Source organism: Girardinichthys multiradiatus, chromosome 19 (assembly GCF_021462225.1).
Source record: "Girardinichthys multiradiatus isolate DD_20200921_A chromosome 19, DD_fGirMul_XY1, whole genome shotgun sequence".
In the NCBI taxonomy this organism is placed as follows: domain Eukaryota; kingdom Metazoa; phylum Chordata; class Actinopteri; order Cyprinodontiformes; family Goodeidae; genus Girardinichthys; species Girardinichthys multiradiatus.
The window spans coordinates 27,637,946-27,663,062 of NC_061811.1; the positions used below are offsets into that span (position 1 = coordinate 27,637,946).

Here is a 25,117-nt window from a genome sequence, read left to right on the forward strand (position 1 = left end):
GATGGAGAGGGTTACTTACACCCAATCAGGGATTCAGTGAATGATGCTGCCGCCATAGGTGGAGGTTGCACAGAATCATGTTAGGATTAATTCTGTGACTGAACCGACGGGTCCACGCTCGCACCTGGTCTCTGCGTGACGCACAAGTTACCGGAGTCACGTTGGAGCGGAGCCAGCGGCGTCGGAGGGATCACTTAAGATGCTGTGAAAGACGATGCTCGCGTCTCGCAGTTCATATTGTGCTTTGAATTTGGAAGGGAAATAGGGTAAAGGTGCGCGATCGCCTGCGTGGGATGTGAAAGGGTCAGATTTTGTCAGGGTGCGTGAATCTTTGAAATCTTCAGAAATATATGCGGAGTTTGTCCTGTTTTTGCTGAGTAGGGAGGATATCACCGATAGAATCCCAATACTTGGATGCATTTTTGGAGACTGGTCGTGATCTGATCCAAGTGGCGCATCCACCGCTCTGATTGCGCGTAATGGGAGAAAAGTTTCGGACGCGCTCGCAGCATCCCGCCGCTTGAGAATAACATGTGAATCCCACTTCTTCTGAACGCACCAGACGACGTTTCCAAGTGAATTTCAAACCATCCACTATGACTTGAAACACCTTGGGGTGATCGGGACTTTAATCAAATCAGTTAACGACCCCTGCATCGTCAAGACGCGGAGACTGACATTGATGATCTAGACAGAGGATTTCTGCAGCAGCGCAGTGAAAGAAACCCGACCCACTTAATAAGAGAGAGGTTCTGTTCGATGGCTGCGATGCTGTGCCAGCTTGGCCATAGGGGTGTGATGGAGCTGGTGCTGCTGACCGTCCTGTCCTGGGTGTCGGTGTGGGCGGAGGAGAAGATCATATTTGACAGACACGCTGTTTACTGGAACAGCTCCAATCCCAAGTGAGTTTTCCTAAAAGTTTGGCCTCCAGGTGTGTGTGTGTGTGTGTGTGTGTATAAGAGTGTGTGTGTTTGTTTTTTCAGGACTACCTGCCTGCCAAGCATGCCTCTCAAAATAAACCTTACCAGTGGGCAGCTGAGCCTTGAAATGTGGAAGGAACTGCAGTTTCCCACTGCTTCAAATATGCTGTCTGACCCCTTCAGTTTGTTTACATTTTACCTTTTTTTTTTTTTTACTAGTTTTCCTTGTGGTCTGGCCTAGAATGTGATATTGACGTTTTTACACACATGCAGCCCAGCCCAGCGCACACAGACACTGGATGTTTTATGTAGCTCAAGGGGCTTCTTTTGTTTTAAACAATGGGGGCATGCTGCCTCCTCTTCTCATCACTGTCTGGAGATTTACTCCCTCTTTCTCTTTCTGTCTCTCTCTCACACGTAGAAAGCTTTTACCTCTTCTCAACTGGTTTCAGGGTCTGCACACTGATACTCAGGCATTACACACACAAACCATGCAGACGCTCCTGTTTTGCTCGGTCTCTCTCTCTCTCTCATTGACATGGCGCAGGAGTACACTCAGTCCATCTGACTAATACTTTGTGACAACCTCTTTTTCTCCTTTTCTAGTACCCTGTCTTCCTTCCGTACTTGTTTGTACCATCTCTCTCTCAGTTAGCTAAATAAACAGCAAGCAGGTGCAAGTTATCAGTATCAGGGTATATCGAGGTTTTAGAAAGTTCACATTTCAAACCTGCTGAATTTCCCTTCATACTGTTCTGGAAGATTAAAGTCCCTATAGTGCAGGAAAAATTCTGGAGTAACACAGTGCTGCCCGTCCCCCACGTGTTGCGGCTCACTGCTGGACAGCTGGCTGAAAGAAAACTCATTTTTTTAATTCAGATACACTTCTGCATTGCTTACAAAAAGGCAAAAACGTTTGAAAACCCCTACCACGCATGTCAAGGAGACATGCAAAATAAACACACTGCTAAATATATTTGACAAGTTTTGTGTGGAAACAAAAATACATGTAAGGAAAACGTTTACCATGTGTGTTTTAAGGCATATAAATGTCTTTAGCTGAAAAAAAATGCTCAAATGTTGTTTTTTGACAATAATTGCCTGATGTAAAACATATGATAGAATAGTCAGTTTAGGAAAATATTGCATGTTTTGTTTTGTTTGAAGCATCGTCTAATTTAAAAAAGATTTTTATGACTATTATGTCTTGTATCAGGTTTTAAAGATAACTATAAAAGCAATTACTACAGATCTACTCTGCTTAAGTCTGTCACTCTGTCTTTCTACTTGTTTTCTACCTTCTTCTCTCTCCCAGGTAACTAAATAAAAAGTATGACTGCACTGGTTACCTGGATTAAGCTACAGCAATGGTTTTACCTTGCTTACAAGGGAAACAAAGCATATTCAAGAACACCACCACACGTCCTGGTATGGTCAAAAAAAAAATTTTTAACAATTTTTAAGGAACGCAAAATATACCTTGCGATTTCTCTTAAAAAAAAAAAAAAAAAAAAAAATTGTTTTCTCAGAAAGTTCAAATAAAATCTTTTTGGTTGGGAAAATACTATAAAAATATGGCCAAAAACTCTTAATGTATCAAATTTGTTGCAACAAATATTTGATAACTATGTAATGTTATTAAGAACACTTTTGGTATTTTGTTTTATTTTTTTTTTGTTAAATGGATCAAACTAACAGCTAAATTCACTCTTTTTTTTGTATCAGACTTTAAAGGTAAGCACTTTAAAACTAACACCATTTTAAACAGGTGTTTAGTTTATATTTGCTTCCAACTATATATTAAAATGACCATAGATAAATGTTATAACATTATTAGAACTATAATATTTAATATGTTTTATCACTGTAAAATATAATTGCTGTTTTTGGTGTAAAGGAAATCAACTGAATAGACTTTTTTATGTAAATCCAGTGAAATGGTGTAATTTTACTCAAGGTTATCATACTGTAAGAATCTCACACCGGCTTGTGCCTCATAAACAGTGAAAGCCTTCCCTCTCTCTCTCGCTTACGGCTGAGTTAGTCTAAACCTAAACGGCCCTGACTCTCCCTGCATCGCCCAAACACATCCAGCGCTAACGCAGACCTGCCTCTGAATGCATCACGGTTCCACAGAAGGCTCCTCAAATATTTAATAGGCAAGGGGGAACATTTTCTCCTTTTCTCAGAGTCTCTTTCTTTCTTTCTATTTGTCTGTCTGTGCTCCTACTTTTTTTACCGTACACACACACTCACACGCGCACAGAAACACACTGAAACGCCCACACATTGCAAACGTCACAGGGTAAGTTTAAGCGATATAGAAGGTTGCTGGGGGCGCTGTTATTCCATCAGGGACTACGGAGAAGCAGAAGCAAGAAAATGGGGTACATCAAAAATGCATTGGCGCTAAAGCAGTAAGTCTTGGCTTTGGAGAAGTGAAGAGGTTCGTTCTCCCCCTGTTAGGCCTTGGCACTGTCACTGCTCATGCTTTGCCTTTCTCTGCATTAACACACACACACACATGAACACACACACTAATCCCTAGTGCTGCTCTTGGGATGGCCAACCACTTCAAATTATTCCAGATTCTTCTGAATTAGAGTTACTTGCTTGGTTTTTATTGACAGGTTTTGCTGTTTTTTTTTAAATAATTATAACAGAATCCTATTGGAGTATGAATAATGCCTCAAACTACAATAATTTCTGTTTCAATTCAATGGAAAAAAAACACCAACTTCTCCTGATCGTTACATGGAGTGCCTTGCTAAAGTATTCACACTGCCCGAACATTGCATCCACAAACATCAATGTATTTTGGGGGATTTTATTTGCTACACTGAACCCAAAGTAGCACATTATTGTGAAAGAGAAGGAAAAATATACTCTGTGGCACCACCTTTTGTTGTAATACCAGCTGCAGGTGTTTGGATCCACCATTTGTTTAACATGTGGAATCTTACATTTCTACCCATTCTTCTTTGCAAAACACTACATGCTCATTCACATTGGATGGAAAGCATCTTTGAACACCAATTTTAAGCCTTTGCTCAGATTCTCAGTTGGATCTAAGTCCGAGCTTTTTCTGGGCTGACCATATGTTGATCTAAACCTATTGTGGTTTTATTGCCGGGAGGTATACATCTTTCCTATTCTCAAGTCTTTTTTGATGCCTCTAACAGGTTCTTTTCTTGGATTGTCCTTCCTTTAGTTTTATCTACTTTCTCATCAACTGATCAGGATCCCTGTTCATGCAGAATCAAAGGATCCCACATTATAATGCTGCCAAGACCATGTTTCAAGATGAGGATAGTTAAGGGTGACATGCAGTGTTAGTTTTCTGTCACACATAGGGTTTTGTATGTAGGCCCTAATGTTCGGTTTTGGTCTCATCTGAACTTCTCGCCTTCTTCTTGGAGGAAGATTAGAAGCCGTTGTCTGAGGCAGTGAAAAGACTCAAAGTGCGCTAAAAAATAAAGAAAAATTAGCTGTGTTAATGAATTGATCACGTGGCACCAAAAGCCGCTCATATTGTCTCTTCATGTGTGCATCTCACAAAATGCCCTTGCTTCCTCCGAAACAGCTCAAGAGAAGATCACAAGCACAGACTTGGAACCTGTGATCTAGTTAACCTTTAAGGATTTAGTGTGCTGCACCTTTATGTTTTTATTTGTCTTTTACTGAAGTTTGCTCCTACTACTAGTTTTATCTAGGTTGCTTTGTATCTGTAGTTTTTTTTAAGGTTCAAATTTTAGAAGCCCTATCAGGGCCAGGCCTTTGAATTAGCTTTTAGCTGGAGGGCTGGTTTATAAAAGTTGTTTTATTTCAAAATGTAATATTATATTTTGTCATGTTTTTGATTAAATATATTGATGATAAACTAGGGTGCACTGTTCCACACCTTAAACGTCCTCTGACATCATTGTTAATATAAAAGTGCATTAGCTCAACTGCATAGGCTGGTGTATGCTGTTAACTAAATAGGAGGCAGAAAATAGTAAATGGACAGATGTTCCCTTTAGGAATTAAGCTTTAAAGAAAAATGTTGGTTTAACTGAAGCTGGAAGCACACTATGCAAACATCTTGTCTACTGGATAAGTAATATGAAATCAGTTCACAAAGATATTATCCATATCATAAGGTGATGTATCACTCTCAGAGAATTTTTTTTTTTTGTTTGAAGGTTCTGGATGTTGCATCCATAGATGGCATCTGGACATCAGAGAAAATAGCAAGCATTATCTTGCACTTCCTTCTTAAATGTGTATCGCCCCTTTTTCATTTACGTTGAAAGTTGCGATACATTTCAATATAATATCCAGTATAAGCTTATCATAAAATTTGTGGAGGTAGACAAGCAGATAAGGTGCCTTGCCAAAGCATTCGTGCCCTAAACTCTTTCACACTTTTCCACACTGCAACCACCAGCTTCAGTGTATTTAACTGGGATTTTATGAGGTAGACCGATAATATTTTTGAAAGCTTGGCATGCATTTGTTTGTACCCTAAGTTACACAAGTAATAAATGGGGTCCCCTGTCTGTGATTTAATCTCAGTATAATTACAGCTGTTCTGTGCAGACCTCAGAGGTTTACTAGAGATCATTAGTGAACAAACAGATCATGGAAAAAGTTGTGGAGAAGTTTAGATCAGGGTTAGGTAGAGAAACACTATATTTTAAGCTTTAACCATCTCATGGAGCACTGATCAGTCCATCATCTCAACATGGAAAGAATATGGTTCAAATGCAAACCTACCAAAACTGACAGGGCAGGAGAAGAATCTGCCGAGAGGTGCACGGTAAACTCTGGATGAGCTACAGAGATCCACAGCTCATGTGAAAGAATCAGCTCACTGGACAGCTTTAATTACTGGAGGGTTCTAGTTTCTGGTCCCATCAATCTACAATGTAATGTAGCAACAATATCTACATTTCTTTATGATTAAAGCAAATTACCCTACTCTCAGGGATAAACGGAGATTGCACAAGACATTGAGCAACCACTTAGCACAGGGAATAAAAAGGACATTCGAGGAACTATTTATTATAAATCTTTACCCATGCAAAGTTTCTGCTTGTCTTATGTCTTCGAGGGCCACATCTTCTGTTTAATCCCATCATTTCTAAGCAATAGGATTAGTGCTCTTGTGTTTTCCTACTTTTCCTCCATGCTGATTTTTCTCAGTCCCCTCAATTAATGCGTGTCCACTTCCTCTCTGTTTACTTCAGCCTCTCTTGCCCTACTTTTCTCCTCAGTGCGTCTGCAGCATTAATAACCATCAACTCCCAAATCTGTTAATTGTTTTTCAAACCTTCTAACTAATTGTATGTCCGTCCAGTTTATGCAGAAGCGCATTGATCTCAATAAGATTAACCTGGATAAGTCAAGATGAATAAATAACCTCAACTAATGGTCCTTCTTGAGTGGGGGTGGGGGGTGTTTGGCAACTACAAATTGGCCCACCCCTTTCAATCCCGAGCCCTGACTCTCAGCATGCCTATCTCTTTCAAGGTCTGGCTGGATAAGAGAAAATGCATGAGATAATCCAATTCAAACAGCTCCGGCCACTTTTGGTCACGGCGGGGGTGCAGCACTCTCACACAACACACACACCATGTGTTGTCCATCCTCTGGTTGTGGTGTGATACGCAGTGCTGAACAGTCACAAAGTGGCATAATGTTATTAACATAATATTATCACAACAATGCTGCAACATTAGAGCACGATCTGGAAATCTCTCAGATCAGCATAAAAGAGATTTTCAACCAACATTGCAGGCAGGACTAAATGTGGAACACACACATACATGCAGTCGGTCAGTTGTAACCATTATGGCTTTCCGTTGAATACAAGGTTATGCCGGCTCCATTTTTCTATTTGCTTGCTGCTGCACACTTCAATATGCACAAGTGTGTGTCCCCTTTTCAGAAAAATCCTTGCTGTCCTTATTCCTTTTCCTAGCTGGCACACACAAACATAGCGCCTCCCTCTATTGGCTCCCAGGCCCATGTTATAAAGCTTGCAGGTGAGGGGCTTTGTTCACCCCAAGCAGCTAATGTGCTCAGAGCAATAGGCTCTCATCCACAAACACGCGCACTTTCACACAAATACACGAGCAGAACAGTCCAGAAGGAGCTCCCGATCTAATCCCTGGGTTTATTCTTCAAAAGACTTTCTTTTTCTTTTCTTCTTTATTCCTTTTCCTCTCCTCATCTCTTCGTGTCTTTGAGGAACTCCATGTCAGTGAGAAGCGCTGATGGTGGATGACACTTTTCTTCAACGGGACAGAATCCATCTCCTTGGAGATGTTCGCGCACACACAAACACCCAAACACATGCATCCACGCAGCCTTTGAGGAGGAAGTGTTTCATGTTCCGAGCACAGCTTTTTAAAACGATTTTTCTGTTCCCAGAAAGTTTCCACCCATGTCCGAATTCTCGTCCCGTCCCTGCTGATCGATTCCCACCTTCATGTCCTGTCCTCCTGCTTCTGCTGGGCATACAGTACTACCAGGAAGTATTCACACTTCTCTATTTTATCCCACAGTTTTTTTGTTATACATATAGAGGTTGATAACGCTTTTTATGCACATCAGAACCCTGTAGCCACATGTTTACTAGGAAATATTGGACAATATGAAGAGTGTGAAAGATTTAATGGGTATCAAAACTATCTATTGGAATTTTGAAGTCAGGATGAGAAACCTTTCAGTTTAAAGGTCAAAAATGTCAATACACAGAGCAAAACAAGGCATAAGCAAATTAGATTGAGACAAGATTGTTTTTGCCAAAACAAATTTTTTTTTGGTCACCATGACATTCACATGTAGATGACAGGTGCAAATGCAGCAGAAAATGTCTGTCATGCAAAATATCTGTATTAGTGAGGACTCAGGTCAGACAGATAGACAGACAGATAGATAGATAGATAGATAGATAGATAGATAGATAGATAGATAGATAGATAGATAGATAGATAGATAGATAGATAGATAGATAGATAGATAGATAGATAGATAGATAGATAGATAGATAGATAGATAGATAGATAGATAGATAGATAGATAGATAGATAGATAGATAGATAGATAGATAGATAGATAGATAGATAGATAGATAGATAGATAGATACACTCACACACCGATGCACAGATCGGTAGGCAACTTGGAGTTAAGTGCCTTGCACAGGGGCACATTGATGTGTGAAAGGAGAAAGCTGGAATTGAACCCACAATTTTTATATTGCAAGACATCTACTCTACCCACAGTCACATGGCAATTTCTCTCTGGCCATTTTACCATAAAGGTAGAGTCTGTTAGCAATGGTTGACCTTTTGGCAAAGTCAGCCACCATTTATATATAAGACTCACATAGATAGGAAATGGGCTGAAAAATGGACCCCATGTAGAATTGTTTTCGGGTTGCATAATCTTAATTGTCTGTATTGAGTTAATGCAGGACAACTCTGTGTGAAAGGGGAGCTCTATATGGGGCCCTAGATATACTGAGCGATTTCAACTGATTTTCCTGATACCCATCTGAAACACAGCTAAGACCCACAGTACATAGGATGCCCAGCTGGTTTCGCTGGCATGGGTTTATTCAGAAAATCCATTGCTGAACAATCGAGACCACAGAAGTCAAAATTCTTCCACAGATTTGGGCCATGACACGATCCGGTCAAGGTGAAACATTTCCTTTTACTTCATAACTTAATTTCTGCTCTGATTGCGCTGTCAAATGTAAGACTCTACATAGACAACTTACTACAACTCAGTTGCTGAAGTATCTCATGGACAGTGAATGAAAATTCAGTGTCAATAACATAGGGTGTGATTACCTATGAACCCATTATGTTTAAGTGTTTACATTTTTTATAATTTACAGAAATGCCTGAAAGCAAGTTTTCACTTTGTCGCTATGGGTTGCTTTGTGTATTTTTTTATGCTCATTGACTTTAGAATAAGTCTGTAACATAAAATTATAGAGAAAGTGAAGGATGCTTTCTGGTGGCACTAGATGTGTGGTCAGTCGTTACTCCTCCGCCAACCCACACACATCTAGACACCCACGCCACAAGGATTTGCATCCAATTTACATTTAGACTTGTAGTCTCTCCTGCTCAGTTACTGACAGTTTGTCAGACTCAAGCTTGCCCCTGGGTTAAATCTATCTTCTGCTGCCTCAATCGCCACCACCCACTTTACCCTGTCTTTACCTCAAATTTTTCTTTTGTTATCCCCTCCCTATCTTTACTTTGGTGTCTGTACAGCTTTCATCTTTATGGTCTCTCTCATCTCCCACTGTCTTGGATCATGACTTCTCTCCCTCCTGCCCCACCATCACTCATGCAATCTGGATGTGGGGGTTTTTTATGTGTAACTTCACTATACCCTGCACTGTCCACGTAGCCTTGGGCAGGCTCCCATAAAGCAGTGCTACATCAGGTTACATGTTTCTGCCGTGACCCACATTGAGTTTTATCCGCACGGCCGTGTGAGTGTTTGCTTAAGATGACAGGCTCTGCTGTGGTTTATGTTGAAAGACACCAGTATCAAGAGTTAATGCAGTATCCATATCCCCTCAGCTCTAGCTAAACTGATACTTAGAGTAATTAACATCGAGGCTCCCACCTTGAAAATGATTTCTCCGAGCTCAGCAGGGAGAGACGCGGCTACATAACAAGTTCTAGTCTGGCGGATCTTAGTCATCAGCGCATTCAATGCACTGATTGGCAGGAGGAGGTCATCCTAATATGCTGGGCCATTAGAGTGGAAAAGTAGGTCTGCTGATTTTTAATGCACCGTCCAGGCAGTAAGACGTTTCAGCATCAATTTGTGATTTTTGGTATTGAGCTTATTGAATGAAAACCAAATCTGGCAGCACTCTCAGCAGAGGATATGGCTTCTTAATGATGCTTTGTGAACGCGTTCATTCGAGAACGTTAACACTCCATAAATGGCGATAATCAGGCTTGACAACTCATAACAAGGTTTTTAGAAACCAAAAATAGTTCAGATTAGATTTAATGATACAAACCTATGACAGATTTTGGGTCTAACTTACAATACCTTAAGAGCCTTACTTAAAAACTTTGTTATATGTGCTGATGTGTACTGTAAATGGGAATATTATATTCAGTGATTTCAGAAAAAAGAAAGAATACAAATTCAGCATGATAATAATAGGGCTTTGTAAAAGTATTTTGAATCTTTTCATATTGTTTTCCAGGATTGCGTTGTTGCACCCATACAGCTGCATCCATCTTCCAATCAACGATAACCAGCTTCCCAGTCCCTGCTGAGTATTAAGACAGCAGGATGATGCTTCTGTTTCATAGTGGAGATGGTGCATTCAGGGTGTTAGACAGCGTTAGTTTTCCTTCACACCTAGTGTTTTGCATGCAGGCTATATTATGATGAAATTAGGTTTTGGGCCCTCTGACCAAATTATCTTCTTCCACAAATTTGCTGCATCCCCTATATGGCTTAAGCTGTGGATCTCTGCAGCTCTTCCAAAGTAACTGTGGACTTCTTGGCTGCTTTTCTGATTATTGCTCTCCAAGTCCATTTTGTCACTTTTGGTGGATCACTATGTCTTGGTATATTTGCACCACTAACTATGTGACTTCTGAGGGCAGTTAGTTTAACTAGATTTTATTTAGGGGTATCAGAGGAAGGCATTAAGAGACTTTCTCTATATCTATATCTATATATCTCTCTCTCGTATTGTCCAATATTTCCTAGTAAACATGTCGCTACGGGGTTCTAATGTGCATAACAAGCAATATCAACCTTTCACCGCTATTTGTTATTATGTTTAAATAGCAAACCTAACTGTTTCCTATTGAAACATGGTTATGCTGAATAGGTTCTGAATAGGTTCTGAGCCTGCACGAGAAAACAGAGCTTTTTCACCCATGGTGTACATCGTTAAAGATGAATCCTGACATTAATAATGTTAAACTTCAATTCGACACTAATTAAGTTAATAAATAAAATAAAATGGTAAACAATGTCAAAAAATGTTTCACTGCCTACTGACCTGCCATGGGAAGGAAATAAAGGCTTTTTCAGGAATGTCTGTATCTCAGGGAGATTTGTTTTATGAAATGGAGAAAATATGTATATTTATCCATAACAAATTGTCTAGAGTATTGTTGGCCTCAGTGACTTTTGTTGCTCCTGGAACATTAGACATTCATAACGGGAATATATTTGAAGTGCGTTGTTGTAAATATTGTTTTACAAGTGAAAATCCCTAAAGATAGTTGCCAAACTTCCCAGGAGCAGTGGCTTGAAAAGTTTATCACCAAGGTCAGACCCCAGAAAACTCAGATGAATTATATAAAACCCAAGAGCTGCATTTTAGACACTATTGACCTCAATTTGCATGTTAAATATTGAATTTCTGCCAGCTTCAATGAACTGGAACAACACAAAGAGGAGAGTAAAAATTCCTTTTAACAAAGTAAAAAAGTAAGACTATAAGGAAAACAGTTTGAATGAATCACAGTTTGTACTTTAATAACAGTCAAGGTTTAATTGAAATCTTTCTTTTTGTCAAGACCAAGCTTTGACCAACATTACTATGCATGACGCCTTAAAAGGAGAGTTCATTATTTTTGAAGTAAGTTTTTGTCAAAAAATTATGAGCTGTTCAAATATTACCTTTCAACAGATAACCCTGCTGGCGTCCTCTTTTAGTATAAATCCAGATTATTTTGATGAGGAGGCTGAAGCCATCAGCTGGTCCGAGAGTGACCAAGACCAAAGCAGACATCTAACCCCTTAAAACCAGTCCAATCTCAGAAAAGACATAGCAGTTTTTGTAAACGCTATTTTGCAAACCTTTAAACCATCATAACGTTAGCATAGGACAGTTTAGGAAATTATTATTCACACTGGAAATGTTAGTCGGAGGTCGTGCACCATGAATGAGTTTTCTGTGTGAAAAGCTTACTGATAGTAGAACATCTAAGGCAGGGTTGTCAAGATCCAGTGCTGCACCTGTTATTCTGTTGCTGGTCCAGCAAACCTTAATCAGTTGGTTGCATTGCCTTGGCAGCTCAGAGTCATGTTCTACACATTTCTGCTCATAACCTAATTATTTGATTCTAGTGTGTTCCAGCAGAGAGATCTAAAACTTTCAGCCCACCATCTTCCTTGTAAATAACTCCCAATGTGAATGTGATGATTTAAAGCTGCAGAAAATATCTTTTGGATAAACTGCAATGTTCTTGTTCTTGGTCTCACCAAGCTCATCTTCAGCATCCAGGACAAACTAATTAGGATGTATAATAAGCAAATAATGCATGTAGGTTTTCTATACTGCTGGAGAAATATTACCTGATTATAAACTTTTAACAGAACCACTTCAAAAATCTGGAACTATCCCTTTAACACTCTCTAATATGTGAAACTGATGCTTCTCTCTGTTGTACTCATTTAGCCTGGTTAAACACAGGTGTGGCTGATCATATTAACGACAAATGCATTCATTCAGGTGTTCTGGAGCCTGGCCCGGTGCTCAAGCTGGCTCCGCCAAGCAGCGTAGTTAAAATAATTAATTACACCTGTGCTTTATCCCCAGCGCAGAGAGTTTGCGGGAAAGCAAACTGTAATACATCAAGTGTCGAACTGCTAAGAGCAGAGGCCTTGTTTATAACTCCTTTTATGCCATCTGAGAGTTGTGTTTAATTACTGGTTGGTTTCATTTCGTCGTCCTTCTGCCTGAGATGAAACATTTTTTAATTACTTTCAGATGTGAAATAGCACTCGGAAAGCTCAGGGGTTCTTATGTACAGTGCCTTGCAAAGGTATTCACAACCATTGAACCTTTTTTTTTTGCATTTCATCATGTAACAAATGCAAAAATTCAATGCATTTTATTAGGATTTTATGGGATAGACCATGACAAAGTGGTGCTTATTTGTAAAGAGGAAGGAAAGATATTATGCATGGTTTGAATGCATTTATATTCAGTCCCGTTTACTCAGACACCACTAAATAAAATTCATTGCACCCATTTATTATTTAGTTGAAAATTAGTTGAGCTTAGTTTAGTTTATTGATTTGTGTCAAACATAAGTTAAAACTAAAAAAATAGTTTTTTTTTACAAAGTTAACACATTGTAGTTCCACGTTTCACTGCAATTATAGCTGCAAGTATTTGAGGATATGTCTTGACTAGCTTTTAACATTTAGAAACAAATTTTTGCTTGAGCTTCTTTGCAAAATAGCTAAAACTCTAAGATTGTGCCTTTTAACATCAGTTTTCAAGGCTGACTACAGATTCTCAATAAAATTTAGCTCGGACTTTGAGTGGGCCATTAAAACACCTGAATATGCTTTGTTCCAAACTGTTCTATTGTAGCTCTGGGTAAATGTTTAGGTGTTCTTCTGGAAGGCGAACCTCCACTCCAGTCCCTAGTCTTTTGCAGCCACTAACATCTTCTTCTAGGAATCATATCTTCCCATCATTTAACCAGCTCTGACCAGCTGAAGACCTTGATGCTGCCACCACCTCTGTGTTATGTTGAGGATGGTGTGTTCAAGGTGATGGTGTTGGAAGTTTATGTGTAGTCTTATTTCTCCTCCATATATAATGTTTACAAAAAGTAAAATTTTTAGTGTCTGACCAGAGCATCTTCTTCCACATTCCAACAGCAGTCTGTGAGATTTTCAAATCTTTGGACATTGTTTTTTTTTTTTTTTACCTAACCCTGCTTTAGACTTCATAATTTCCTCTCTGGCCTGTTTTCCTACTGTGTTCCTTGTTCTTAGTCATGCTTTTTGTTCACTCATGTTCTTTAACAAGGCCTTGTCTGAGGCCTTCAGAGAATAAACTGGATTATACTGAGATTAAATTACAGAGCCAGAAGTGACCTTTAACGGAAATTTATTGAACAGGTAAATGTCCATTAAAAATTTATTTAGGCGCTAAAAGAGGTGAGTACAAATACATGGCCCGCTTTGCAAATTTTCTTTTTCAGTTGAAAGCCATGTGTGATTTTCCTTCAACCTCACTAATATCCACTACTTTATGGTGTTCTGTTTATTAGTATGAAAAATAATAATAATAATTTTCTCCTGCTGTATTTATTCCTGTGGTGGTGCTATCTTTCCCAAAGATCAGAATTAAAGATTTTACTCCAAAGTTAAGGTCGTGGCTTGGAATGCTAATCCTTGTCTTAGAACTTATCTCTTTTTAAAGCAGGTTTACCGCAAAATATCTCCCCCTTGGGGCAAATGAAATCAGACCTTTCCAATGCATTGCTTGCTGAAAATGCATTGGAAAAGACTGTGTGTCTTAGTGTGTGTGTGTTTGTGTGTGTGTGTGTGTGTCAATCCTGCCTCAGAGTTTCTGTGCTTGCTGGAAAATATAATCTTCTGATCTCCCAGTAGGAGTGGAGGGATCTGTTTAGTATGTTACCTGCACGGTGAAGAATCTGTGATGAGACGTATGATGTTTACTTAACTTCCCTCAGCGTTTGATTGTCCGCAAGGCTGAGACGGGGCGAGCAAATGTGTAAGGATGTTATGCTGCAGTGCATGCTTCTTCGGCTGCTATCCTTCGCTAATGAGGTTTGCTGATGATAATCACCATGGCGATGATGGAGATGATGATGTAAGCGCTCTGTAACAACCTGGGGGAAGTCCCAGGAGCTGCTGTTCAAACCAAGAGAAAGAGAGGCAGAGAATGCAAGAGGGCATGGGCTTTTTATATTTATTTTGGAAGACGCCAACAGACTGGATAAAAAATGGTGGAGAGGTGCTAGCCCAGAATATGAAACAGACTGAATTCAATACACTGCAAACAAAAGGCATTGTTATTCCTGCCTCATTCTGGTTTTTACTCCCTTCTAATACTTTTTCCTCAGGTCCCGGCTGGTTGGGGTGATTGTGTTAGCCTGTAAAAGAATAGGACTCTTTCAGTTCTTTCTGCCCAGTATTCTAACGGGTTGCCTGCTGGTTGGATTCCATATGGACCAGCTTGAGACTGATAATAAAGCATACACTGCTGTCTGGGTGTGCCTCAGACTGACCACAAGGGACAAAAAAAGAGATAAAAATCTAAAAAAAAGAGAAAACTAAGGAGATTTACTTGAAGAATTGGGGGCCTGTTAAGAATGAAAGATAATGGAAAAAAGTTTAATCAACACAAGACCACTTGTGCTTTTTTTAAAGATGAAAAATGAAGAAAACAAAAAAACCATAGATGGAGAAGAGTTTTAGAAAAATGCAAGGTGGTGGAAATCTCCATAGGATTTGTGAGTCAGAGTCAAGTTGGCATGGCTGGATTGTCTCAGTGGGTGGGTATCAGGGGAGGCTGGTATTACTGGGGAAAACCTTGGCCTTTAGCATGGTTCCTCATTCAGTGTTAAAGATGCCATCTGATGCACACAGCTGTCAAGATTAGAGATGTGGCACTCAAAATAGACAACTACAAGATATTCAAAAGTGGGAGAGACAAGATCTACCTGTGTTCCACTTGGCATTGTTGCAAGTGAGGTTAAATTTAAAAGCTGTCCTGTGTCGCTTTCATTCAGGCAACCGAACATTTATCAGAACATTTTTTTTCCTCCAACGAAAGATTTTGGCAGCCAGTTTAATCCTTAGAATGTTTTGGTTATGCACTTATAAACAATAAGGTTATCTTTCTCCATGTCAGTCAAGATAACATCATCTCAAGGCAGTTTGCTGGGTTTCCTCTGAGTGTCCATGCACCTGCATTGTTCATATGATGGAGCAATAATGAAGAACTGCTTTTCATCTCTGTCCAAGGAAATCCCCCATAGACTTTTAGTAGCCAAAGAGAAAAGACAAACAAGAGATGAGATTTTGAATTATTGCCACTGTAACCTACCAGAAGGTGCCTTGCAAAATCGTTCGTATCCCTTGAATTTTTTCATATTTTGTCACATTTCAATCACAAACTTGCATGTAGTTTATATGTATTTTATGAGATTAACCAATGCCAAGTAGCACATAATTGAAAAGTGGAATGATACAAGGTTTTCAGTTTTTAAAAAACAATAAAATATTATCAGTTTGGCTTTCATTTTTTAATCTGATATCCCTGAAAATATTCAGTGAAAGTCAAACACGGTCTTAGCGGCATCAACGTGTTGGGGAGGTCCACAACTCAGGCGGTAGAATCTGTTGACATACGATATCTTTTTGATGGCTGCCAATCAGGCCTCAATAGAAAAGCAAGAAGAAGAAAGACATTTTTGAAAGAAAGCAATGATGGTGGCAGCATATTGCTGTGGGGAGTTTTTTTCAGCGAGGACAGGAAACTAGTTAGAGATTAATGGAGCTAAATACAGGGCAGTCCTTGAAGAAAACCTGTCAGAGGTTTCAAAACACTAGACCACTGACCCTAATCATTCAGCCAGAGCTGCAATGAAATGGTTTAGGTCATAGCATATTCATGTGTTAGAATGGCCCAGTCAAAGCCCAAAATGTGACAAAAGCTCAAGGGGTATGAATACTTTTGCAAGGCATTGTAATTCTCATCCACCCTTGAATGTCTCGGTAACCTTTGTTTCAGAACACTATGAACAAGCCAAGTGTGTTTTTTTTTTACTGTATGCTGATGGGACATAATAAGGCAAAACCAACAGATGTTGCTGCACTTTCATGACTCTTTCTGCGCTTTAATTCTCCTTAATGATGCTGAGCGTGCTAACTAACTCATTCTTATACGACTCTCCAAGGTGTCCATCTGGTTTAAAGACTTTTCCCCCCTCCCTTAGAAGCAATATTCCTTCTGACCCACAAAATAATCCTCACCTCAGGTCTAATCCTGAGCTAATGCAAAGCAAGACTCCAAGGGTTATATATATTAGAACATAAGCCACTCATATGATACGGCTCCAGACAGAAAGTGGTGATGATGTCAATCTCTCTGCTATGATGAAGGTGATGCTGACAGCAGTAGTAATGATGGACATCCAGGTGAAAGGATGTTAATGATAATGCCTGCCAACAATGTTCAATTCAGGTAGAGCATTTGTCTTCGCTTTCAGCTCCAGAGCAGTAAACATATAAATTAAAGTCTGCAACGGAAAGATGAGAGATGTGATGCAGTTGTTATAGTTCATGCAGTGTTGTGATGGTGCCAGCCTCAGGGACAAAGGACCTTTTTACAAAGGTCCAGAGTTTATTCTCCCTCCTGTTTGATTTACATAAGAAAAAAAGGAACTGATGCTGCGAGAAGTTTACAAAGCAAGAACCCCCCCCCCCCCATCATCCTGTCCAACATTTGTCCTAAACCCTCAGAGTGTGAACTAAAATGTTTTCTATTTATTTACATAAATGGAATCAGTGTTCATCACGATGACAATGCTAATTGCGCTTACAAAGATGATGATGATGATGATGATGATGTGCATAATGAAAACAGCCGGGAACAAAATGGTGGTGATTAGGAATCTGATGAAGGAAATTAGGCAGATCATAGCGAGGATGATGGCCATGGCTGATGTTTTCATTTGAAGCTGATTATATTGATGTAAATTATGATGATGATGATGCTGCCTGGGGTTCTGATGAAATGGATAGAATAACAGTACACATTAACAAGTTATGCTTTGTTTAAAATAGAGAAAATTAAATAAAGAAAATTATTATATAAGCACGTGTCTACATGTATGTATATACATTTCTGAAGCTTTAGTCCTAATTGTGTGTTTTGTTTTTCAAATCTTATTTTATTTCAGGCACCAAACACCAGCAGCTGCATCAGTTTCATCGTACAGTGATGTATGATGTCAATAAAGGCACTCTATTATATATACAACAGCTTTAGCACCAGCAAGAAAGTGCTGATTAGAAAAAGATTTGTAAAAAATAACAACAATGAGATGATAATAACAGCAAGGTTTAATAATACTTATAACAGATTCCTGTCAATATTGCTTAGGTGTCGCTATTAGTACATTTGAGGTCTCCTGGGCATCATTAAATTAATGATAAATTAACCTTTGATGGCTGCCAAGGCTGGGAATTATTCTGTGGTTCTTGTGCTTCTTGACCTATTTGCCAATTTTCATACTGTGGACCACAATGTGCTCTTGAAAGGTTTAAACTTCTGGCTGGCATTTTTAGTTCTGTGTTGTAATGGTTCCCCAAGGCTAGATACATGGTCTATTATTATTTTTTATTTAATGTAATTACCCTAGCACAGATTATTCTAGGTTTTAATGAACTCTCTGACCATCTTTTTGCCAAAAACCTCAACATGATTTTTTAAACTAGAATAAGGTTCACAAATTTAAATTTATTGATGGTTTTCTATAATCCACACAGAGCCAATTACATGCACAAACACACCCACTAATATTGGGTGTTGCTTAGCAGGCCTGGGAAAAAATAATACTTCATGTCATTGAAATTGGTCTTTTTCTTGTCATAAACCTGGCTTTTAATCACAGACCATACATTTACAGTACGGTACCTCTTGAGGGTGGGAGCTGGAGGCCCCTGCCTTAGAGACTACAAAGAGGCTTTGATTGAGGAGCTGATTACTCAAGGTTGGGTTGAACATAAGCAGCAAAAGTTGTTCTGGTTTTAGTTCCTTAATATGCAACCTTACACTGGGAATAATGTGACTCTAATTCACTGGTGATCGATAATATACAGAGTCAATGACTGCTAGCAAAATTACTCCCAGTACTTGAGACTAATGAGATTTCAAAGGGTAGTATAACCGACTGCTGAAGAGGTAGAGACGAGGTTATGGTTCAGACAACAATGTTAGCGGAAACTAATTAGTAAAGCAGTGGAAACCTGACTAATTGGTTCTCATCTTTTATATGCAGCAGTAAGCTCCAGGTGGACAACTCCTGGTGAGCTGGAGTGGCATTAAACACAGCAAGCTGTTACGTCGCTTCCTTGAGAAAGGACAAATACAAAAACCCTAAAATGTCTACTGTGGATGCATTGAGGTTTGTCATTGTGGACAGAAAGGTCAATGTTTGTAACATCTGACAACAAAACTTTTCTCCAGAAAGCAATTCTCTCGTACAAGTGGGCAGCTGCAAATGTCAGACTATACCTTGATGGTGTTGACTTTGGAGCATGGGGTTTCTTCCCTCTCTGCACCCTCTAGCTGCTTATTGTTGCTAAAGTTACTTTACTATGGACCTCACTATGACTGCTCACCTGATGAATTCCATTTTTTCTGAGGGTGACAGTTTTGGTTGGATGGTTGAAACTTGGACAAAGTTACTTGTTAGAATAGGACAAGAATCTGAAATGCACATATCAAAACTTGGCTAGAAACGGATAAAGCCGGATTTTATTAAGCTTTTGGAATTGCCCCTATTTCAACCCTATTGAAAGGTATTGACTATGGTTAAAAATGGCCGGTGCCAGGAAATCATGCAATTTCTATTTGCTGTACCATGTCATATAAGAGGAGTTATCAGATACCAAGCCAGAATTATGCCAGAAGGTTGTTTATGGCAACAAATCAAATGTGCTTTTTATTTCTATTCGCTAGAGGGCATTTAGTGAAATATTTGTGGGAATGCCTGTGTATACAGTTATTTCTGTCCACAGTATTAGGTGTGTGAATGCAAGAAAATCCAAAATATATTCAGAGTTGATTGAACTAATTTAAAGATATTCATCCAAGTGATGAGCACATGTAAACTTCTCATTGGCTTCTGTATATGATGCTGATAAATGATACACTGATTTTATCATATGGTGTGACAGTCTAATAGTTTAGTGACTAGAACTGTGGAAGTAGGACTATTCAAAGAAACTTGGTTTTAATGGCGTGATTATGAGGAGCTATTGAATTAATCATATTAGCAATCATAATGCCTGAATAGGTATGACGACAGTGAGAAGGTTTAGCTTTTAGCGGAGTCAATATAATCAAAATAATTACAGGTTTTCTTCCTGGTATAGGGCTGATTAAAATGACAATAATGGTGTAAATTATTAAAAGGCTGATGAGGGTATGGAGAGTGATGGAGATACTAATAATTGCACTGGTGTAATAAAGATGCAGGCTGGGAATGGTGTTGAGGGAAAATACAGATGTAAGATGATTATAGGATACTGATCACAGCCAGGTTGTTGTCATGGAGGCTGGTGCACATGCTGTGCTGTTGTCGGTATAGAGATTTCACAGGAGGATGATGGAGTGGGGAAATATGCAAATATTGACAAAAAAAATCAAAATAATAACAGAGATGGAAGGTAATGACTGCCGAGATGGTGCTAACAATCCCAATAAAAGTGCCCCACGTGATGGGGGGTGCAAGGATGAGCAAATAGATGTTAGAATGATGTCAGGACAATGGGGAGGATTGCTTGTGATGTTGTTCATGGAGACCATGATGATGATGATGATGATGATGATAATTGCAGTGGTGAAGATGGGCAGAAGGAAAGGGATAAAATTCGGATTTATGCAGGTCGGAGATGATTTCTCAAGTGACTCTTACTGATCGCAGTCTAATTATGATGTTGGCTAGATTGTCAATAATGAGCAGTGATGCTAATGGATTATGATAATAAAAGCATTGATTATATTCAAGATGGTGTCAAAGGTCAGTAATAGTTTTAGGAGCGATATGAGGACCATGATGAGTCACCTTCTCTGCACTGTAACCTCCCATAATCACCCCACCTCCTCACATTCACTCTGTCGAGGAGGTTTATTAGAGGGGAATCAGTGCACTTCATTAGGACTGGTCTTCTCTCTCCTCTGTTACCTCTCTATGGAACATAAAGGGAGAAGTGAGAAAATCATTAGCTGTTTTTGACAGTTGCTTCTTTTATTCTAATGGAAATAGAAGGTGGGGGAGATTCTCTGCTGATGAGATTGCCTCATTCTTCGAGGCTTCACCTTTTAACTCGCACATCCCCAGAGAGGTGTTATATCACAAATGAAAGGGAGATTGCTCATTTCCTGCGTTGTATCCAGACCTTTTCATATTTTGTCTGCATGTGTGTGCGTGTGACTCGATATGCATGTGTATATCTTTGTATGTCATGTGGGTATTCGGGTGTAGCTTGGGAAAGAGATCCTTACACCAGTTTAAAGAGCCTAATCAAAGGCTGGTGAATTTTCCTTGCCTCCTGTGTAGTTCTGTGGCAACTGCTGGGTCCCGATTTCCTTTGGCTTCCCCCATTTTTGCTCCCCCCTTCTCCCACTCTCTCTCATGTGTGATTACTGAAAGGGCAGCAGGTGGGCTCTGTTCATCACCTAGCTCTGTTGGCTGTTGCACTCATGCTTTGTTATAGTGGAAGAAACATTGCCTAGCAAAAGTACTTTTACTTGTGAACTTTTTCAAATTGTGTCAAAGTAAATGCATTTTATTGGGATTTTATCTTATACACCAACACAAAGAAGTGCAAAGTCACTTACTAATGTCAAAACAGGTGGTGGCAGCATCATGTTGTGGGGATGCCTTTCTTCAGCAGGAACAGAGAACCAGTCCCTTTCAGGAGTCACCTTATTAGTAAAGTGTAGGCCTGTGTGTAGTTTAATCTCAGTATAAATACAGCCTTTCTGTGAAGGCCTCAGAAGTTTACTAGAACATGAGTGAACAAACAGCATCATGAAGACCAAGAAACCCAGCAGACAACTCAGGGAGAAAATTGTAGAGATTTTAAAAGCAGTTTGTTATAAAACCAAGCTTGGGACATCTCAAAGATCACTGTTGAATCCATCATCTGAAAACAGAAAGAATAGATCATATGGTATAACTTCAAACCTAAAAGTCATGCCCTTCCTCCTGAACTGGCAAACAAGATACCCATGATAACTGAAAGAGCACAATTCTGGTTTTTATGGAACTTTTGGCCCACATGCAGAAAGCTTTATATCACCCCACCATGAGCACACCATCCCACAGTGAAACATGGTGTTGGCAGCGTCATGCTTCCGGGATTTTTTCTTCTGTAGGGACATTAAAGCTGATCAGAGTTGATGAGTGGAGATTCAATAGTCCTGGGTGGTAGTTCAATGGAAATACGGTGGTATGTTTTAAATTAAAGCATATCAATGTGTGAGAATGGCATTGTTTAAAGTCCAGACCTAAATCCAATTGAAAATCAGTGGCAAGACTTGAAAATTGCTTTTCACAAACAATCTCAATATTTTCTGACTGAGCTTGAGCAATTTAACAAAGAGGAATAGGCAAATAATTTAGTTTTTAGATATACAAAGCTGATACAGCCATACCACTATAGAGTTACAGCTGTGAATGCAGTGAAAAGTGGTTCTGAAACATTCATTCATTCATCTTCTGTACCGCTTATTCCATAGTGGGTCACGGGGGAGCAGCAGTCTATGGGCGAGAGGCGGGGTACACCATGGACAGGTCGCCAATCCATCGCAGGGCAACACAGAGACATACTGGACAAACAGCCATGCACAAACTCATTCACACCTAAGGACAATTTAGAGAAACCAATTAACCTAACAATCATGTTTTGGATGGTGGGAGGAAGCCGGAGAACCCGGTGAGAACACACGGATTCACGGGGAGAATATGCAAACTTCATGCAGAAAGACCCCCAGCTGGGACTCGAACCCAGGACCTTCTTGCTGACCTTCTTGTTCTGAAACATATTAACTAAAATGCAGGCAATTAGAAATTCACATCACACTTTTCAGAATTTTTCATTATTGTCCTTCCACTTCACAATTTTGCACTATTTTGTGGTCTACCACATAAAATCCCTAAAAATTAAATTGATGCTTGCCATTGCAACGTGAGAATAACTCCAGAGGTTTACTCTTGCAAGGCCTTGCAAGATTCTCTAAACATAGCAAGCTTCTCCAGGAACTTTGTGCATGGCATGAAGCTTGCTGTGGCCCAGATCATCTGAAGCTGGAGGTGGAGATGAGAAAGAAACGAATATGTTCAGCTTTTGGCTAACAGTGATTATGGCTTGGAGGAGCTTCAATGCTTTTGGAGATAAGGATGTGTTATGAAATGGAAAGAAAACACAACCGGTCCAAACGAACAAAGATTGTTTATACAAACGGCCTTCAGTCGTATATCCTAATGAGATTAGTGTCTGAAGTAATTGAAGCGTGGTTTGTCAAGGAAAAGATAACAGATGAAAATTAAAAATAGAAGAAGAAGATGAGATGGACAAAAAATAAATGTAAAACTGAGATGAAGAGAAGGAGCGAGAGAGATGGGGAAAAGAAGAGAAAATTGACAGGAGGTGTATATGGCTGTCTCAGGGCGCACTGAGGAGTATAGGCTGTGGCATCAACTAGTGGTGCTGCATACTCTCTGTTTGATCAAACAAACTTCAAACACCCTCGCTGACTTCCTCATGCAGAGGCTTGAGAGACGAAAGGCTGCATATTTTCGCCTGCCTCTCTGCGCATCTGCATGCATGGCTGCAGTTTTGCAGGGTAAAGTGTTTTTGATATTTTGCTGATCTAATGTGGGTCAACTCTTTACCACATGGCTACAGTGGCTGGAGAAAAATGTTGATGTCCATGTTTTTGTCCATCTATGTTGGTGTGGTTAAGCTTGTGTAAGCTGGATGGTTGCGTGCTTTGGTCTTCATTATCACTTTCCAGCTGTTCTTTTATTTGAATCTCTATTAGGTCATTATTCACTCTCTACATATACTTCATATCATGTCATCATTTTCCTGTTTTCCTGCATTGTGAAGCTCCACATTTCTGCCCCTTACAGAGCCAGCACTCCAGAGAGCTCATTAAAGCCATTAGCACAAAGAAGTAACTCTCCCTGTTGTCTACATTCATAACTATTTTACACATAATTACCGTAAATTTCAGTCAGTCTGACTGACTGACTGACTACCGTAAATTTCAGACTATAAGCCGTTACTTTTTTCCCACACTTTGAACACTGCGGCCTATACAACGGTGCGGCTAATGCATGTTTTGTTTTCATGCCGCCAAAAACATTTTGCCTGGTAACTGGAGACCAATGAAATTGATGAGTAGTTCACAGAGGTCCAATGAAATTGTGCGATAAATCAAGAGCACTTTCACAATTCAATTACAGGTATTGTAAATCAGACATTTATATTCACCCTCATCAACATGGAAAATCACCAATGGGTTTCGAAAGGCTGGACTGCTGCGTGATTAAGGGGACTGGGTGCACTCAAGTGAGAGTGACAACAAAGAGGCTGAAGTGAGTAACAAGATCGTGAGGTTGTTCAATTCGGACACTGAAGAACAGGACTTTGATGGTTTCAGTGCGCAGGAAGAAGATGAAGAAAGCGATCAATTACTTTTAACCTGGTAGGCTGCAGTATATATCAGTTAGGAGATATTGGAATGTTGTTTGTGCGCTGTTCAGTAAAAAAGCATAAGCAACGTAATTTGTGTGTTTCTAATAACGTATGTATATTTAAAGGTAGCCTTGTCACAGGCACTGTTCGAAAAAAAGCATTTGCAATATTTGTTTATATTACCATACAGATTAAATTAAAAGTTAAAAAATCCTCACGTGTAATATCTTTCTTTCTAAATATCTCATATTACTAAGCGGGACACCAGCGGCTTAAAATCCGGTGCGGCTTGTACAATTATAAAATTGGTTTTCTTTCTAAAATCAGAGCAGGCGGCTTTTAATCAGGTGCGCTCTGTAGTCTGGAATTTACAGTACTAATCTTTCACTTGTTTAGCTCGATCTGCTTGCCCTATGCCTAGTAAAGTTGAACAGGCAAGGTTGTCCTACAGTACAGTCTCAAGTATTTAGCAGGATTTAGCTGCATTTAGCTCTAACCAGCTTCCCTGTTCCTCATGAAGAAAAGCCTCCCCGCAGCATTATACTGCCACCACCATTGGATGGTGCGCTCAGCCTGATGTTCAGTGTTACTTTTCAGGACCACAAAACGTTTTAAATCTTGCCACAATGTTCAGTTTTGGTCTCATCCACAGGTTTACTCTGTTCCCTAGGTAGTTTATTTCCAAATGTTTATTTCACCAGGAACTGTACCCACTCATATCAGTTTAAAATAGTAAAACTGAAAGAGATTTTATATAATCAATGTAATGTTAATGGCTGTTTGTGAGGAAAGAGGGAGTGAATCCTTCAGTCAAAGCAATATTTTTGGGGTTTTATACCAATATGTTCTGATGCACAAATAATAACAACCAAAACCACCGTAAATCATTAATAGATTGCAAGACGAGCTGCTGCTGCTACTGATTGTGTGG

At 39.5% G+C, this 25,117-nt stretch overlaps 1 protein-coding gene across 2 annotated transcripts in view; it reads left to right on the top strand.

Moving 5' to 3' along the window:
* The window catches only part of efna2a (ephrin-A2a), a 130,639-nt gene continuing 105,522 nt past the window's right edge, over window positions 1-25,117 (top strand). For both annotated transcript variants that reach the window (XM_047346174.1, XM_047346175.1), the window contains exon 1: window positions 1-902. In XM_047346174.1, the coding sequence (XP_047202130.1) occupies window positions 760-902 (143 nt within the window). In that variant the 5' untranslated portion in view covers window positions 1-759. The remainder of the gene's footprint in view (window positions 903-25,117) is intronic.